The 17,679-nt window shown below is 44.7% G+C and overlaps 7 protein-coding genes across 7 annotated transcripts; 5 read left to right on the top strand and 2 right to left on the bottom strand.

Annotated features, from left to right (window-relative positions):
* Nucleotides 1–42: 42 nt before the first annotated feature.
* I203_107925 (uncharacterized protein) lies at nucleotides 43–2,855 on the bottom strand (the record flags this gene model as incomplete). Its single annotated transcript, XM_019148106.1, has 5 exons — nucleotides 43–723; nucleotides 793–847; nucleotides 926–1,458; nucleotides 1,579–2,355; nucleotides 2,463–2,855. 5 exons carry the CDS (start codon nucleotides 2,853–2,855, stop codon nucleotides 43–45), a joined length of 2,439 nt encoding a protein of 812 aa, XP_019002339.1.
* Nucleotides 2,856–3,570: 715 nt separating this feature from the next.
* I203_107924 (uncharacterized protein) lies at nucleotides 3,571–3,974 on the top strand (the record flags this gene model as incomplete). Its single annotated transcript, XM_019148105.1, has 2 exons — nucleotides 3,571–3,782; nucleotides 3,869–3,974. 2 exons carry the CDS (start codon nucleotides 3,571–3,573, stop codon nucleotides 3,972–3,974), a joined length of 318 nt encoding a protein of 105 aa, XP_019002338.1.
* A 749-nt stretch (nucleotides 3,975–4,723) lies between these two features.
* I203_107923 (uncharacterized protein) lies at nucleotides 4,724–5,075 on the top strand (the record flags this gene model as incomplete). The annotated part of the gene is made up of 2 exons (XM_019148104.1): nucleotides 4,724–4,953; nucleotides 5,006–5,075. 2 exons carry the CDS (start codon nucleotides 4,724–4,726, stop codon nucleotides 5,073–5,075), a joined length of 300 nt encoding a protein of 99 aa, XP_019002337.1.
* A 965-nt stretch (nucleotides 5,076–6,040) lies between these two features.
* I203_107922 (uncharacterized protein) lies at nucleotides 6,041–10,457 on the bottom strand (the record flags this gene model as incomplete). The annotated part of the gene is made up of 6 exons (XM_019148103.2): nucleotides 6,041–6,718; nucleotides 6,786–7,121; nucleotides 7,183–7,502; nucleotides 7,568–7,737; nucleotides 7,794–8,976; nucleotides 9,554–10,457. The coding sequence occupies 6 exons, from the start codon at nucleotides 10,455–10,457 to the stop codon at nucleotides 6,041–6,043; spliced, it is 3,591 nt and encodes a 1,196-aa protein (XP_019002336.2).
* Nucleotides 10,458–12,285: 1,828 nt separating this feature from the next.
* On the top strand, nucleotides 12,286–12,704 carry I203_107921 (uncharacterized protein; the record flags this gene model as incomplete). Its single annotated transcript, XM_019148102.1, has 4 exons — nucleotides 12,286–12,330; nucleotides 12,392–12,450; nucleotides 12,519–12,574; nucleotides 12,631–12,704. The coding sequence occupies 4 exons, from the start codon at nucleotides 12,286–12,288 to the stop codon at nucleotides 12,702–12,704; spliced, it is 234 nt and encodes a 77-aa protein (XP_019002335.1).
* Nucleotides 12,705–13,760: 1,056 nt separating this feature from the next.
* On the top strand, nucleotides 13,761–15,416 carry I203_107920 (uncharacterized protein; the record flags this gene model as incomplete). Its single annotated transcript, XM_019148101.1, has 3 exons — nucleotides 13,761–14,333; nucleotides 14,399–14,664; nucleotides 14,735–15,416. The coding sequence occupies 3 exons, from the start codon at nucleotides 13,761–13,763 to the stop codon at nucleotides 15,414–15,416; spliced, it is 1,521 nt and encodes a 506-aa protein (XP_019002334.1).
* A 741-nt stretch (nucleotides 15,417–16,157) lies between these two features.
* I203_107919 (uncharacterized protein) lies at nucleotides 16,158–17,550 on the top strand (the record flags this gene model as incomplete). Its single annotated transcript, XM_065518285.1, has 5 exons — nucleotides 16,158–16,209; nucleotides 16,261–16,365; nucleotides 16,453–16,663; nucleotides 16,773–17,077; nucleotides 17,174–17,550. The coding sequence occupies 5 exons, from the start codon at nucleotides 16,158–16,160 to the stop codon at nucleotides 17,548–17,550; spliced, it is 1,050 nt and encodes a 349-aa protein (XP_065372650.1).
* Nucleotides 17,551–17,679: the final 129 nt, after the last annotated feature.

Below are 17,679 nucleotides of genomic sequence, written 5' to 3'. Positions count from 1 at the left end.
CAGTACATACTGTATCGGCAAATACGTAATACACCTATCTGACTACATGACCACACATCCATCCTCTTCCACAGGTTTACTTTGAAATCCCATCTCCGCAAAAGTCTGAGCTTCCTTCTTTGGTGGTTTATTCCTTTCGTCGGGAATTGGTAAATCACTTAACGAAGTACTGGTAGATACACCCGATGGAGGTCGACGTCTTCCATTCTCATCGATCCTTCCTTGTTGGGGTCTTCGACTATTCGGGAAAGTCTGATTCTGATTATCCAAGTTTGGACCCTGGTTGAACGATTGATGAGGGATCGGTGGTCTGCTGGGAAACGAGTTGGAAGAAGGTATATACCCCGTAATTTTGATATTGGGAGACATGATCTCTCCTACCCTTATCGCTGGGGAGATCGGTGACGGAGAAGATGTAGGCATAGGCATGGGCATGGGCATACCTACAGGTGTAGTTTGACGTTGATCCCATTCTGGTGGTCTAGGTGAGGTGTAAGCTTGTGGCATAGGCATTGGCGTAACTTGCTGTGGAGGCTGTTGATTATGTCGACGAGTAGGTCGTGAAATTGATTGTCGATCAGACCGATTTTTAGCTTGAGTACGACGTCGGACCAAAGTATCGTTCAAACGAGTTTCATGCTCGGCCATGGATATTGAAGTGGGCACAGGGGCAGATAGAGCGGATAATCGAAGTGGAGCATCAGTGTTACCTAGATTGGCAGCCTATATGCGCCATCCGACATACCATCAGCGAGATGATGAACGGAACACCCCAGATAAATCGTCACTCACCTTTTGATACCATTTCTTAGCCTGGTCTAGATCTTTCCTTCCCCCAACACCAAGTCTGAAGAATGAGAATAGAAATGAGTGGTTATGTAAGCGTCTATCTGACCACGACCTCTTCTGTACTTATGTCACTCACTCGAAGTAATATCCCAACGCAAAACATCCATTAGGATGATTCTTCCTTGCAGACTTCTCTGCAAATGTTCTGGCCAAACTCTCATTCTTTGGGAAATGCCCCTCTGCACCACATAAAAACCATTTAGATAAAGCCATATCCGCTTCCTTCTCTCCATTCTTGCTTGCGTAGGTATACCAATTGACACTGACCAGCGGGTCGTATGGTGTTCCCAACGCAGCATGCTCGTACAAATGACCGGCTTTGTACTGAGCAGGCGGGTATGAGAAGTATGCTGCTCTTTCTATAGCATCTCTGGCTAATGTCCATTGAGAATACAATGCCTCGGAGGGGACAGAAGTAGGTGATAAAACCAAGTGGGCCGGTATTTCCGTTGGTACCGACAATTCCCCTGCCAGGAGCATCCCGTACACATATGAAGGCTGGGGGAAATCGACGGTAGAATTATCTGAAGCTTGACGGAGGAGTGATAGAGCGATAGAAGGATTTGTAGGGAGGTTGAGTTGACCAAGGAGATGGGCCATCCCCATTCGCTATAAGTAGATCAATCACAATCAGTCAATCTTCCTCCGAGATCAAGACAGACTTCCAATGATTGTCTAATCCCTATGACATCTGACAAACAGAAGTGATGATGGTCTCATCTTACTCACATAAGTACATTCACAATCACCCCTTTTCATTCCTCGTTCATAACAATCCTTCGCCCTACTCAGATCATTCACACCTTCGTAATCCCTTCCAAGCCTGAACCATCCCCTGGTCTCACCATTCCTAGCAGCATTTTCGAAATCTTTGAATGCTAATCTTTGATTCCTAGGTAGCATCTCTTGACATATTCCCGAAGATTGCAATTTCGCTTTTAGATATAAAGCCAATGCAGAGGCTTTCGTATTAGGTGATGTGGAGACGACGATGATTATGGGGACGGCATTTTCCAAGAGGTCTTTCAGGCTTGGGGATAATTTGGAAATGTTAGCTGGAGAAGAATCTGAATGGGTGAAATCTGTTGGACCACCCCCTCCACTAGGGGTCAACTGTCTATCTACTAATCGAAGTACGTCCTGTGCCCATAGTACCTGATCCATATCCTCCGCTGTATCTAGTGTAGCCGCACTGCTCTGTAGACCTTCGATGGTAGGTAAAGAGACCGTACGAGGTGGTTCGGTAGCGGCAGATGCGGATGACAATGAAGAGGAGGAAGATGAGGGAAATGCTTGATGCTGCATATCGCCTGTGTCGAGAGTAAGTGAAGATAAAGTAGATGTGATCGATGGATTGTGGTGATGGGCCGGTGAGAAACCTTGAGCACCTGGCTCAGGAGGTGGTTGACTGAAGGTTTGGCTGTTCGGGTCAAAGGGAGCTTGGTAAGGAATTTGTGACGATGTTGGAGGGGGGATCAACGAAGTAGTGTAGTGTTCAGAAGCATTCTAGTAGTAATCCATTCTGTCAGTTATGTCAAGTCTGATGAGGAATTGAAAAGGCTGAATAACCATCCACGCGATGTTGATTCAGATGTGAGACATCGATAACTCACATCCCAGTAATTCCCCTCATTACAGTTCTCGGATTCTAACCCAGATAAAGATGATGTTCTAGGAGGTAAGATATTGGGAGGATCAACCAGTGACACAGGCTGAGGTTGATATAACGGCTGTCCCATAGTTGGGTTCAAAGATGAGTATCGCTGAGGTGGAGTTTCGTTGGGTACAGGAGGGTAGGGAGGTTGATAAGTGGGATGATCATTGTGTGACTGACCAGGAAAAGGTGCTATGTATGCTGAAGATGGTCTGAGTGGTGGTGGAGGTTGAATGAAGTCGTTTGAAGAAGGAGGGTATACTGTAGGGTATGGTCTTTGGGTCGAATGAGGGGTATTGGCAGGAGGAGGTGAATACATTGAATGCCTGTTGTTGTACTGATTGTAGGCCATTTTGGTGAGGGACACCGATATGACTATCAACAAGAAGTGACAAAACTTGGGTCAAGATGACAAGTCCTTCCATTGATCACAGGGTTGAAGGACAGCTTTCTTTGGACAAGGTTGGGTTTGAGTGATGTGACGTTGACATTGACCTCGTCAGTATTCATATGAGGCCAAAGATCGAATGGACCCCCGGAGTGGATGAGAACATCTACCCAGTATGATAAAGACGAAATTTGGTGTACATGTTAGGGTGCTGTTGACGAGCGGTGTCATTCGATGATGATCATGCTGTTACTCTACTGATGCCCTCCTTTCATCTCCGTTGCACACGCACCAAACACTCACAGACCTCGTTCAACGATGCCACGGACCACCTCCACCGACCGATCATCCATCCATCCATCAAAACCCTGAACCGGGACACTCCTTTTGCACTACTCCACTGTGAACACTCGCATTCAACACCCCTCACACAGAAGCAGAAGCCAGAACAAGAGTGATTCTGATGTCATGCACTGCTACTGCTACAAAGGACCGGTCACACCGCATCCTCATGCTCTCGAATTGGGCATGTCCACACATCTGTCAAGACAGGATATATAAGCAGGTTGACTTTTTTATCGTTGCCACCGGCTATTCGTACTAACACTTCAATCATCCCCAGCTTTACTTGACTACCTCGTAGAACTTTCAATCGACAGATCAACCTTTCTTACCTAACATGGCAGCACAAGACTTCAACGGTACCCACGTCACTCGCACTCGAGGTAGTGGCAGTGAAGTCCATACACTGCCCGATGAATCTACCGCCAGAGCGGTCAATGACAGGATCTGGTCATTCACTGAAAATGATGGTGTCACTACTTACCGTGAGGTGATCAACACGCTGCCAGACTACATCACCGATCCAGCGGGGTCGGCACCAGCCACCCAGTGAGTGAAGCATCAGTACTGCTCAGATTGGACCGAGTGCTAACAGCGCTACTCGTACTGTGATGTATGTGTTTGTGCTTCTTTAGGATGTTCTGGAATTATGAACCGGGATCAGGGGTTTACTTCGGTTCTCCGTGCACTGACTTGGATCAACTCCAATCGACCCTCGTCGGTAGTAGTAATCCTAATTAGATCGAGCTGATTAGTATATCTTCCAACTTGACTAATCCTCACATCAGCTCTACGATCTCACATCGAGGTAATACACATATCCATATACAGCGTGATGCAACATGTTTCCATCTGTTACGAAAGATGATTAGCCAGGTACCTAACTCAAACATCTCCTCGTGTAAATGCATGTGAGAAGTCTTTTGGACTGATTACGAAGAGTAGCATGTCAGATAGATATCGAGGTTGGCAGATACCAGTTCTGCCTTTGTCTTGATACTTACACGCAGCTCACAACCCTTTCGGTGTCCCAAGGAGACTGTTTTGAATGATACGATGAAAACAACACATGGAAACGTCAAGAGACTTACTGTATCATCCCAAATCGGGTTATGATATCAAGGGAGTCGGAACAATCGTTCTAAACAGTGATGGTCCAGGAAAGGAAACGGTACAGTAAATTGCTCGAAAAGCACTAAAATCGCACACATTTACCATTAGATGCGAGACGGTTATATCATTTGTCCCTTTCAAGTTTACGAAGGTTCAAGCAGCATATGATAATGTATGATATTTCACAACGACGAAGTCACATTAGAAAGGATAGGTCTCACGATTGTTATATTCTTCTGCAGTTTTCCGAGCTTCTCGGGACCGCTACCTTGTGAAAGAAAAGGTATATAAGAGAGCCAATTTCGGTTTCTCGCCACTCTTCGCCAGCAGACAGCCTCAATAGGGCTACCAATCCATAAGGTGTAAAACTGATCACCATGACTTCAGAAACTAAAGAGCAATCTACCGGCGGGGATACTACTACCTCTACCGTCCTCCGGGAGATCCCTGTCCCGATGTCGAATCGCATAGTAAGAGAACACCCAAATAACATCTGGTCCGTTACAGAAAAAAACACGAAAGAAACCACATATTATAAGAGGACGGACGACCTACCTCCCTGGTCGACTAGCGAGGCTACTGACCGGAAGACCCGCCTGGCCATTTGGTAAGTTCGAATACAAGACTTGACTTCGTCCACTGATCGCATGAGTAAGTAGTCAATTCTGGGGTACTACGAATTACGAAGATTGGTTCGGATCCCCTGTTAGTGATCCGTCACAACTCTAGTACGTCAATGACGACTGGCAACACCAGGCTAGACCCAGCGTTTCTCGTTGATGGAAATACCTTGATGAACGATGAGAGCTGAAGCATTAAATCTATACTTGTTGATACAAACAGTACTTACCCCATCCAGTTCTGAGTGATGAGTGATGTCAGTCAATCTCCGTTAAAGCAGGAGTACATGATAGACAGACTGAACAGATAACGACAGACATCTTTCAGCTACTCTGAGGTCTGTCGAATTCTCCACAGTGTTGGTACATACATATCATACCTCCATAGTATCAGAAGGCGGCTCGACGCATTCTAAACTACAGGAGACGTAAGAAGGTCAAAATGCACGTCATCCAAATAAGGGTCAAGTTGAAACAAAGGAACTTGACATGTTTCACGCAAACAATGAGAAGGCGAACCGCCATGTCATCTTTCAAAAGAGATCCCTCCTTTTATCCCAGATTCACAGGAAATACGAGAACACAGGGTTTGTTCTTCCTTTCTCACTTTTCTTCAATTCTAAGACTACCATCCCATACATTACCGTACTCATAGCTCACCTTCATTATCCATTACGAACACAAATGACCGCATTATCAAAGTAAACATTGATCACCGAATCATCAGGTCAACACCAAGAATGGTGATACTGTCATCATCAATAACAGTATAGTCGTGATCAAATCGCAACATCAACGAGTCTTTTCTGTTTCGAAAGCAAGTCATACACATGCAACATTACACTCATCGATAGAAAAATTTAGATGCTTGATGTATATGCGAAATGAAGATAGAAATGAGAATGGAGATATGACGATGGATATGAAGGAATGATGAAATGATGAAATGATCTAGATTAGATGAGAACGATGAAATGAATAATAATACAACTTGATCTAAGTGAGATGAGTTATGAAGCAATAGAAACTTGATGCGATTATATATCTGAAATTATGTTTTCCCCAAAACCTTCCTCATGAGGAGAATTGATCCCTCGAAACCACCACCTCCGGCGTTGACATCCTTCTACCTTCATTCCACTCTGTCAAGCTTCTGGCCCATGAACTAGATGTCACTCTTCCTCTGGGAGCTTGTGCAGCCAATTTCGCCTTGTACACCAATCTAATAGTCTTGGCGACGGGCGATTGGGGATGTTGCGAGTCTTTCTCGGCATTCAAGGAAGTAGGTGTAGGTGGAGTGAGATCCGTCGTGGTCGTATTTGTTGAAGAAGCCCATTCATCTAATCCCGCAATTAACGTAGTAGGTAATAACAGTGGGAAAAGAGTTTTGAACCTTTCATCATGAGATGCACCTTCGACCAAAGGTTGGATCATCTGTTCTTCCACTTGGACATCCACCTGATCCTCTGGAGGAGGGGCAGTAAGTGTATCTAATCTTCTTTGCCATATATCTCGATTATCCGCACACGAATCAGCATAGACTTGAAGTTCAGGTAAAGCTTCTGATACAGCTTCGAATAGCGGTAAAGTGAACAAATCGATGAATCCAATTTGACCTTTAGCTTGTAATGCCGCATCGGCCGAAGCTACCACTGAGACCGGTAATTCCAAGTCGGATTCTAAAGAAGCTTGTTTGGCCCATTCTTCAAGTAAAACGGATGACCAATGTTGAGATACGTCGATTGGTCGAGTCTACACAATATCACAGATGTCAATATGTGCACAAGAAGCTCCCTGCCCGTATGCAATCACTACTCACTGGATTACTGATATCCGCACATTTGATTAGAGCTTGACAAATCATAACTCTGTCATATTCATCTTCCCCTATTTCCCCTTCCCTCAAACCCTCATCGAAATCCTTCAATCGCTGTATCCAAGCGAAATGTAGACTCATATCGGTAGCTAAAACCGTAGAGTACAATACCCTTCGGAATCCCTTTTGGTCAATTGTCTGAGATGGGGAATGAGGTGCACCTTCGATGAGGAATCCGAATCCATGTTTTCGAAGTAGTTGAACGATAAGCATGCAGTGCATGTTCTCCAGAACCGACTTGTCATCGTATACTTGGGATAAGGGGACTTTTGCGTTTTTCTGGAGAGAACTCCCAAATATCAGTACTGACGATTTCTAAAAGCGAACGTGGTATACTCACCATAAAAGCATTACTCAACCCTGGATGTCCAACATCATGCCCCATCGCAGCTACCAGCACACCCAACACATCCTGGGGTCTCATGACTTCTCTAGCTCTCCTCGTCCCTACGCTTATCTCCCTGTCAGATGGGTCTGAACGTTGCCAAGCGGGTTTCTCCGGTGTCCAATTGCGCATACAAGAAAAAGGAGGTGCGACACCGATCTGAGCGAGGAACATATACGTGGCCTGAAGGACATCGATGGCATGGACATAGTTGTGATATGGGTTGGGAGCGTGGTAAATCGCTCGAATCGCAAAGAGAAGTCGGTTGATTTGGTCTATTTGAAATGTTAGAGGACTCAACTTTGTATGTGTGATAAACTACAAATTACACTATACTCACCCCTACTAATGTCCATTTCTTTCAGTCCCTCTATACTCAAAACACTCTCGAACATCAAACATGCCACTCGATACAGGTCGCCTTCAGGTAGGTGGTGAGGTTTGAAATTCCAAGTTGACAATTCGCGAACCAACTTTTCTCGATGTTCTTGGGTCAAAGGAGCAGATAGTCTGTATTGCATCATTGAGATTAGCTTAGCCTATCCCAATTGCACAAAATTACTCACGCTTCATAATCGCTCATCTGAACTTCGATCGTTGTCATAGAATGACAGAACATGGCACTCAGCAACTCCGCCAATTCCGAGCCTTGGCCTTGGCTCTCGTCAACTTGGACAGGTTCATTACTCGACTTCTTCTTGGCGGGTGTGGAGGGAGGGAAGGAATATCCTTCCTTGATTTGTGAAAGGGTAGTCCCAATAGGATTTGATGTATCTTCAAAAGCCAAAGAAGCCCGTTTGATTGCTAGTGACAATCCACCAATATCCACACTTCGCCTTCGGGGATTGCATTCCATGGCATAGGGGTATGGCTGAGGTAAGGAGAAGTCTAATGGTAGAGGCGGGAAAGATAACTTGGAAGCGAGTGTGTCTGATGTCAGAGGTGGAGGCGACGGTATTCCACTATCATTAGGGGTCAAAGATGATCTCCTACCTGGACCAGATATCGACGACCGTTTGACTGGTTCAGTGTTCCAACTTCCACTGGACTGTTCGCGATGTCCATTTGGTCCACCTGATACTGCTGCACCGAGAACTCTTTCCCCCTCATGCTCTGCTCCCATATCAAGTGCAGTAGGAGGAAGGACCACGGCAGTTTCTTCGCTTCGCGGTGTACCAAGAGGTGATCGTGATTGGGAGAGAGGGGAAGGCGTTCGACCTAAAGGAGGTGAAGAATTGGTAGGAAGTGGTTTTCCCTCTCGGTATGCGGTGACGATCCGCATGATCAAGTCGGCAGTGTCGAGCTCATAAGGCGGTTTGATCACACCAGCAGCGCCCGCATTGATACATGCGTTGATGGCAGCTTGGGATAACGCAGGATTCGCGGAATATGCGATTATAACTGGTGGCTCGGCGGTGGTGGATGAGGTGGAAAAAGCATGACTGGGAGTGTGTGGCATGTTATTTATCGATCGAATCTGTTCTACTGCGCCAGGTAGCCATTCGTCTTCCGACCTTTTGGCTCGATCCAGCAGATCTTGCTGGAAGCACACTGCGGTAGGGGTTGTACCTTGTTGCAATAATAGAGATAGCGAGGGGAAAGCGGGTGAATCGGTCAATGGCACGAGTACGACTTGTGTCAGAGGTTCGTTAGGGTCGTTTGATCGGACTATGGGAGGTGCTTGGAAGGATGAGTGGGAGGAAGGGTCGAGTACAGCTGGGATATGAGAAGCGTGTCGTATGACGGTGACTGTGGTGGATAGGGATGCGGAGTTAGCCATCAATGGTAATTGAGTATCCATGAATCAAATGTTCAAGAGAAGAAAGAGACAAAAAAGGCAACCAAGAGGTGAGGAACGACGTCGATCGACGGAAACGAATATCGCCCGAGGGATGAGACATGGTAGGTCATCGACCATCAGTGGCGATCTTACATGTACAAGTCATGTCCTGTTAAACAGAAAATCATCATGTTCGCCGCGGAAGAGGGGGCAAGGGTCCAAGTGGTGAACGATGACCATGTCATGTCGATCTTCCGTCTTTTCCATCCTCCTAGCCTAACACGCACATACACACTGGGAAAAACGCTCTAAGATCGTCTTTCCCGCACGGATCACCCTCTCATCACCATCAGGGCCATCAAAGTCTACACACAGACCACCCGGTAGCTCAGGAACAAAAAGGTGGGAGAGATCGCACGGATCTTTGACTGATCAAGTGCCTGATCTGATCCTCATTCGGAATATGAAACATGATATCCCATCCTTCGATCGTGAAGGTGAAGGTGAAGAGATAGGGTCCCTTTCAAAGACAAGAAATACACTCACCTTCCATCCCACTTCCTCGTAACGTACCAATCACCTCATCCGCCTCCCAACCAGGTCTCGTCCTGTTCGAATGGGACACACCACCCAGTCCAGGAGGTACAGCCAGACTGGCTCTTCCACCTGGGATACCCATCAACGCGGGGGCGATGGAACTGGCGATTCCACTTAAGGTAGTAGCTGTGACAGGCCTTCTTCTCGATAATCTAGATGACCCAGTTCCAGTCGATCGTCTCGCTCCGAATGCAGGAATCGACGAGGGGTTGGGCGAAGTCTGAGTGGAAGATGCTGCTGAACCTGATCCAGGTGGTGTGATTGATTTCGATCCAAAGGGAGGCGGGACAGTGTGTTTATCTATCGAACTTGATGGTGTCATCGTTGAAGATCCAGCTCCTCCTGGTATAGGTGTTGAAGTGGGTGAAACCAGATCCAGATCCATATTTGATGTTGACAATGGTGCACCTGCACCTAGACCCGGAGCGAGACTCAACCTCCTACTAGCCATGACCGAATCACTTGGTCCCTGAGCATCATCCGCATTCCTACTTTTGTATGCCGGCGATGAGGATGTCGAAGAGACAGCTTCACCCGCTCTGATACTTTGTAAAGAAGGTACGGTCGAACTTGATTTCCTAGATAACAATCCTGATGGTCGAGTGGGCGGTGAAGGCAATTGATGTAGATGAGCTGCGGAGGGGAGCAGTACGAGAAGGTTCAAGGAGGGATGAGGGTTATGGTTGACTTGGGCGTTGGAACCCATGCTGGGCAAGAAGGTAGTGACGAATCGACGAAGATCAGCGGCACTTCGTTTCCTTCTTGGTGAAGGTGGTCCACCGGAGGAAGGGGCTTTGTCTGACCTGCTGGGAGGCGAGAGGTGAGCGAGCATTCGAATGTTTGACAGTGGCATAGTGGATGAGGGGTGAAAGGGTGTATACGTGACGATAATGAAGTCTTTCAAGATTATATGATAGAGACGATGATAAAAGATTATAATGGAGGTTAGACGTACGAAGTTTTTCCCGACTTCTTCTTCTTCTTCTTTGATTGATGTTGTGCCCACTAACGACGATCCGGCTGTTCCAGGTTAATGCTAAGGGTTGATTGTGTAACGTCGATCTTGATTTTTCCTTACTGTGTCGGCCTATGCAGGTGGGAATAATGGGAAGAGGGTGAAAGTATGATGTGGTGATGATTCCACAGTAACCCAATACCGCAAGACAGGACACGGCGCCTGTTTCCTGTTTTTCCTTCCGTATGCCTATGCCAGATTGAGAAGAGACCGATAAAGCCAATTGATAGGTTTACGTGACGGTGTAATTGGGATCCGATACTATGGGATGGTGTGATGGTGCAGGTGCAGATGCAGGTGAATGAGTAGAGTAAGAGAGAGCAAGGTGATTTGAGTTTGGGTGTGGATGATGATGGTGATGATGATCAGATAGGGTAAGATGGCGCTGTTTGATACCGTAAAGGCAATTCCCCAGTCAAATGGCCAGAAGAAGGAAAAATCGAAAACTTTTCCTTCTTTTTTTCTGGTAGTTCACTTTCAGGAACGGGCTATAGCTCACCAGATGTGATCTACATATTCCTCATGAACGAAGTTAATCCGATTCGCCGATCTTTTCGCTGTTCATGACAATTACTCGTAATCCCTCCAAGATCCATTTGGTGAGAATGTTATATAACTAACTGTACAATCAATCGATACACATGTTCATCGACAGAAGAGTAGCTAGATCACCTATGGTGTACCACTGATGATGGTTCCATTCTGTTCAGTGGGCTTTCACAAGCTGGGTCGGGCTGCCCGCGGGGACACGCTTGATTCTTTTCGTAGCGAATTTCTGAAAACAAAGTATCAAGATATAACAGCTTGTCCACGGATGACCGGTTAATTGAGCTCAGAGTACGCGACGGATCATGTCTTTCCCAACTGGAATTATCAACTCCTCTTAGCTATCCTGTGTGGGTTTAGAGAGCTCTTTCTGTCGATCTTCTTCTTTTAAGGGTACACTGCGATAATTTGCATCCGATGTTAGAACACGCTACCCAAAATGGCTTGCTTAATCTCACCTTCGTTCTTCTTGGCTTCCTTGACAAGCATTTGACCTTAGACCACACTAAGTATTGACTACTGCGCATGGATGGAATTTATGCTGGTAATGAACGGGTAACACCTTTTAAAGGGTGCAATGGGAGCGACCGCAATTGGTAACTAAAATCGGATGTCTCACTACCACCACCCATTTAAGATGTATTGACCTAAATAAAAACGTGAGTATCGCCATACTTCATATGATCAGTCATGGCATATACACAGTACGATCACATGCATAAGGTGGCTTGGCTTCGGAACGACCTCAATGATCTATCTCTCGTATGGATGCATCGGTCATATGGCTTCCAAGCTGTCTATCATCTGATCAAGGTATGGAGTCAAAGTCAAATGGAATACATATACTGTATCTGTATGGTGATGCGCTTTGACGCACTTAGAAATCCTCTAACCTGTGCTACGATGAGCACGGTGTCTTGTGGTCTTGACAACCATCAACATCAGCTCCGCAATCCAGTTATGCTGGTAAACTGTCAATTCATCTCATAATGCATATATGAGGAAAGGGGGACTGTTTTACCATATGTCAATTCTAACGACTAAGATTACTTTTACATTTTCACTCATTTTGCTTGTTTGAGCTGATACAACAACAACCATACCACATCACATCACCAAAATGCCTTCGAAAGACCAAATTACAGGTTATGGTACCAACTCGCAAGTAGGTAGACTACAAGTCTTTGTTACATCATTGTATACTCACGCGAGGATTGTTCGACTAGGGCAATAGTTACGACACAAGGGTCGATTCTAATGGAAATCAAGGTTATCACTATTCAAAGTGAGTTTTCGTCTGATCACCTCTTGAATACTGAAGAGAAATCTGATAAGTATTTGGGAATAATCTAGCTCGAATGGATCATACTACTATTCCAATACCAATGGATCGACCTATTACAACAGTGGTAAGTCGATCACCTGCCGTGAATAGATAGTGGCTGATGTGCAAAGTATTGCATAGGTGATGGATATGCCCAATACACTTCTCCATCAGGTGATAAATCTACCTCTTACTCTGGTAACGACAAGAAATAAACGATACATGTGATGGTATACAAGCCGAGGTTCATACCCAGTCTCTCCATACGTATGATCGCTCTTGTTGTTATTCATATTCTCAGAGGATATGCATGAAGTCGGAATGTAAGTGATGAGCTGGTGAAGTGATGACACGACTCAAAGAGGCAAGTGGCAAAGTTGTAAAAATGACAAAACGCACGGTTCGTGTTTTGTATGTCTTGTGTTTTGTGTTGGATAGCAACCATCATTTCCGCTTTCATCATCTCGTCACCTTGCTGATCCATGAATTTCAAGCTTGAATGAGCCCTTCAATATACGCCTTCGAGTGGAAAAATCAAGGAGAACATCAGTACTGATGCTTTTGTTGCGTAATCCATGAGCATTCAGTGATATGCTTCTGCAACAGAGATGGAGTTACGAGCAAAGATTGACTGTTATGTATGGACTTTATATCCGAAACCCTTTCACCTGGTACTCCTACCAATGATCTTCCCTCAGAGACAACCCATACACAAACACACAACTTCAAAACACTGGATGGGAAAAGTTCCGATCAAAATAGCTTTCGGTGAGTGATCAAACTAAATGACTGTAAGACTGTAAACACACGAAACACAACACAACACATCACCGCGAAACATTACCAAAAGCGAGTGGTGAAATGTTGAATGATGGCAACAGCAGAGATACAAAGGACCTTTGACACTTCACCATCTATTCAATAATCTTCGATGCATTGACTTCATTCTGTATACCATATGTGATTAGATGGTGAAGGATGATTGTTCAACATCATATATATCAACATGCATACCTGTCGAGATCATCCCATCCGATGGTGTTTTCTTTACTTATCACAACAACATACTTACTTATCAACAGCACTGAACATCTCCAGTATATCAAATAAAAGTGGCGGTTCACATCAACACCGTACAGATAGCAATAACAAAGGGTAGAAGTTGATTCAACGTAAGTATATAGATCCCTCTATATCTTCCTTTCTCAAAGTATACTTGATATGTATCTGACTCCATGAAGTAGATTTACTTCATTATACCACCAATCATCATGATCACCTACTTGTCGCCTCATCATCAATATCGAACATTCTCAAACAAGGAAAACACTCCTTCAGCTTCGCCTACACCATCCGTCTTCGAACTCACCGATATCGATGCTATCTCCACATCCCTTCAGACTTCTTTATCTGGGGTCACACCCTCATCAAAGTCCAAGAAACCATTAGGTCTGGGTATAGGTCGAGCACCGAAATTCACTTATCGTAAACATGCCTCTAAACCATACGGTAGAGAACGAATTTCCTCAATCCAAAGAGCTAAATCGAAAATCAACAGATTACCTTCTTCTTCTAGTACAGGTATCAATTCAAAATCGAAGAAAGGGTTGAAAGCTCGCCCGACTCCACTGAAGTTGAAATCTCAGGAACAAGAGAGGGTGAAAAGAGAGGAAGAGGAAAGTAAGAAGTTGAGTGTGATGGATAGAGTAAGATTAGAAAGATGGAGAAAATCAATTTGGAAACCTGAGAATAAAGTTCAAGGTCAAGTCAGAGTACCACTCATGCTTCCTTATCCCAAGTACCCCCCTGTACCTAGTATCGATACCGATGAATTGAGAGATATCGTAAGTCACCCCTCAAGCGAACCACATATCACTCGATACGGATCAAGTTGACGTTTTCTTTTTAGCCGATCGGATATATACTTGATCGACTGACTCCCATTCTCCCATCTATATCGACTATCACTCTCGCCTATCGACCTTATGCCACTATCCCACATCCTGATCCATCGGTTCAATCGACGTCAACACTGCCACTGGCTATTCCAGAGGTACTAGGAGGCAGTAAGCCACATTGGGCAGATAAGGCTAAAGGGAGAGAGCCGGATATGGTATTGGGAATAATGAAGAAAGGAGCGGAAAGTGAAAAAGGCAAAATGATTGTGCCAGTGATGTAGGTTTTTCCATTGACTTTTGATACTGTATTTGGTAGAAATTCTTGCTGACCAAATTAACTTGGATAGGTCTTTGGTATTCGCCACACAATGTGCCTACTGGCCGAAACTTACCACTCCACCTACTACTTCCTCTTCCTCATCACGCACAATAAACTACCGAACGCGTTCCGAAGCTGCCGTATCAACCGCTTTACCAGCTATCGTCGAATCTAGTGAAACGTCCGACGAAGAAGAAGATGGATCGTCAAATACATCTTGGTCATCCGAATCGGATGAAGATGATACACCATCCGTACCATCGCCAGTGGTCGATACGAAAGGATTCTTACATCTACCTATCGTACCTTTACCGCTGCCTTCCCCAGAGACTTTCGGACTAATCCATCGACACTTACATCATCCTCATCGGCCCTTCATACCTGATCTCCTCTCTTTGCCGGACAACTGCACCACCCGAGAAAAGGTCGTCGAAGAACTAGGTGACGTGCCGGTCCAGCAGTTGATGACCAAGTTGGAGGTTTTACAGGGCGTGTGGCAGAACCTATGTTGTCTCGGTATAGGTAGATTGAACACGTGGAGACAGTTGGGAGAAGCTTGGGCGTGTGTGGTGGGAATTATAGCGGGTAATGGAATGTTATTGAGGGACATACAGGAGGAGAATGGGAAAGATGGTAGACAGAAATCTGCTGCGGAGGAAGTCGCTTGGGAGTGGGTTAGGAAAGAAAGGCCCAAAATCAACAATCAGTAAATCAGTCTCTGAAGTGGAGAATGGTAGAGGAATAAGATAAATAAAACTGAAGATAGAAACGACAAGAGAGAAGATCGATTTTTATATCAATGCAGTGCGGTTCAGTTAAAGTAGTTGTATTCTATACATACAGTAGATCGATATCGCATTAGAGTATATTTCATCTTTTCTGTACTATATGCTTTCTAACATATGATGCAATATATGCTTTCACCTAATCAATCACAAATAATGCAGATAGCTCAGTAGAATGTTAGCTACACCAGCTTGTTCCTCAAGAGTTGCCAACGAAGGGCACAATAAATATACACGGGGAGGTATTTCCACTAGTACTAGATCCCTTAATCAAGCACCAGATCTTACTATTCGAGATAAATTTCACTCTTTTGAGATGTCCTATAATTATCTACATGTTCAAACCACCTCAGGTGGGCTGATTATACCCTTCTGAAAGGATAGAACAGCAGGTGATTAACGAGTTCCTTTAATTAAATTCACCCCGATCAAATCCTTTCATCTGGCATCTTGGTAAAAGGTACATCACAACTATACTATCGACCAGCACAACCACTGTACCTAAGTAACAGGATACAGTACTGTATACATACCTTGATCGGTATGCGATGTAAAGGCGAAATCTATTATCGCTGTATCCATATCTTGTAGGATCTTACTCTTTCAGTATTGTACACCGTCCTTGACTTTGATTGTATCTATTTCAATAACTATTTCTTCATAAAGATGTTTTCACTTGCCAACAAGCTTACACTGCTTGGATTATTGTTCTCTATTGGTAAGTTACTTTCGATCTGAATATGCTGGCTGGGATCATTGCTTACATCAGCATATAAAGGGGGTCACGCCCTGCCGAATAAACGGGAATCCAATTCCGAATCGGGTCCATTATACGGTTCTAGTGGTTTGCCCATGGCTGAAGATGTCGAATATCGTAAATCGATCTTGTGTTCCTATCGTGATGCACATGTCGTCTGGTACCAAGCTGACTTGACTTATATGTGCATGATTTTGTTTACAGATCACTACGATCAAGGATACTCCGCAGCAGTCATAGCAGCCACTAAATTCCCTCAATTCCTCAAATCACTCATTCAATACGATGGCGATAACTTCACTTCGATCTCCAAAGTGAACGCCACGGTTTTCAAAACAGACTCTGTAGAGTCCAGTACCCATGTCATTACTCATGGGGAAATTTCCGAGAGAAACAATACTAGAGGAGATGTATGGTGAGCGTTGTACTTGTATTCTCAACCACTAATATGTCCTAACATTGTACAAGGTATTGGGCAATTTTTGGCTGACTTGTGTTCGTCGTTTGTACTGTACATATTACAGGTGGCCCGGTGCACTTTACAGAGCTTCATTGAGATCTGGATACGTGATTGATCCAGATGGGAAGATGGGTATGCCAAATTTACAGCCTAAAGATGCTATGATATTACTTTCAGGTTATAGTCCTGATTTCGTCCGTACCTTTGATAAAGAATCTTTATGGAATCACCTAACAATCGACAATAAGTTGAATAGCACTTTCTATAATCCAATGGTTTGTCGTGCTTCGGATGACGCCGAGACGCTGGTAGGCGGGATGACATATGTGATTAATGAACCTTTGGACAAGCAAAGAAGTTCGAATTCGAGTAGTTCCAATGATACCATGATGTAGGTACAGTATACCTGTATACAGTACGCAGTTCAAAATTGAGCCTTTACTGATACTGTATTGCTTATTTCAGGATCGATGTCAAAGATCCCACTAACCAACATCATAGTTACACTGCAGAAGAACTTTCTTCAAGATTTACTTCATTGTTGGGAATGGAATTTGGAGAGGTTCGTCAAGCCTTGGCTTGCGGTAGGAGACGATAATGAGAACACTTTCAAAGACACTTCGTCGACAACATCAACCGCATCGGATCCATCGAATATCTCCGCTGATACTTCGTCTGCCACATCGACCCAAGGAAGTTCTTCCAAACCAACTAGTTCTAGTTCTGCATCTTCATCAGACGCTTCGAGTTTTCCATCTGATTTCTCATCCGAACAATCGACTACTGCATCTTCAACCTCGTCAGGCGAATCTTCTACGACTTCTACGTCCTCTCAGAGCTAGAGTCGAAGCTGGTTAGCCTAGCTTGCCTCAGTCCTGTCTTGTACCTACATTCAATATAATCATGTTACATATACCATGATTCCAATATACCATAAGTTATGAAGATTGGTCATTTGCAGGGGGCTCGAA

The sequence above is a fragment of the Kwoniella mangroviensis genome, chromosome 3 (genome assembly GCF_000507465.2).
Source record: "Kwoniella mangroviensis CBS 8507 chromosome 3, whole genome shotgun sequence".
In the NCBI taxonomy this organism is placed as follows: Eukaryota; Fungi; Basidiomycota; class Tremellomycetes; order Tremellales; family Cryptococcaceae; genus Kwoniella; species Kwoniella mangrovensis.
This window is presented reverse-complemented; position numbering and strand designations above follow the sequence as displayed.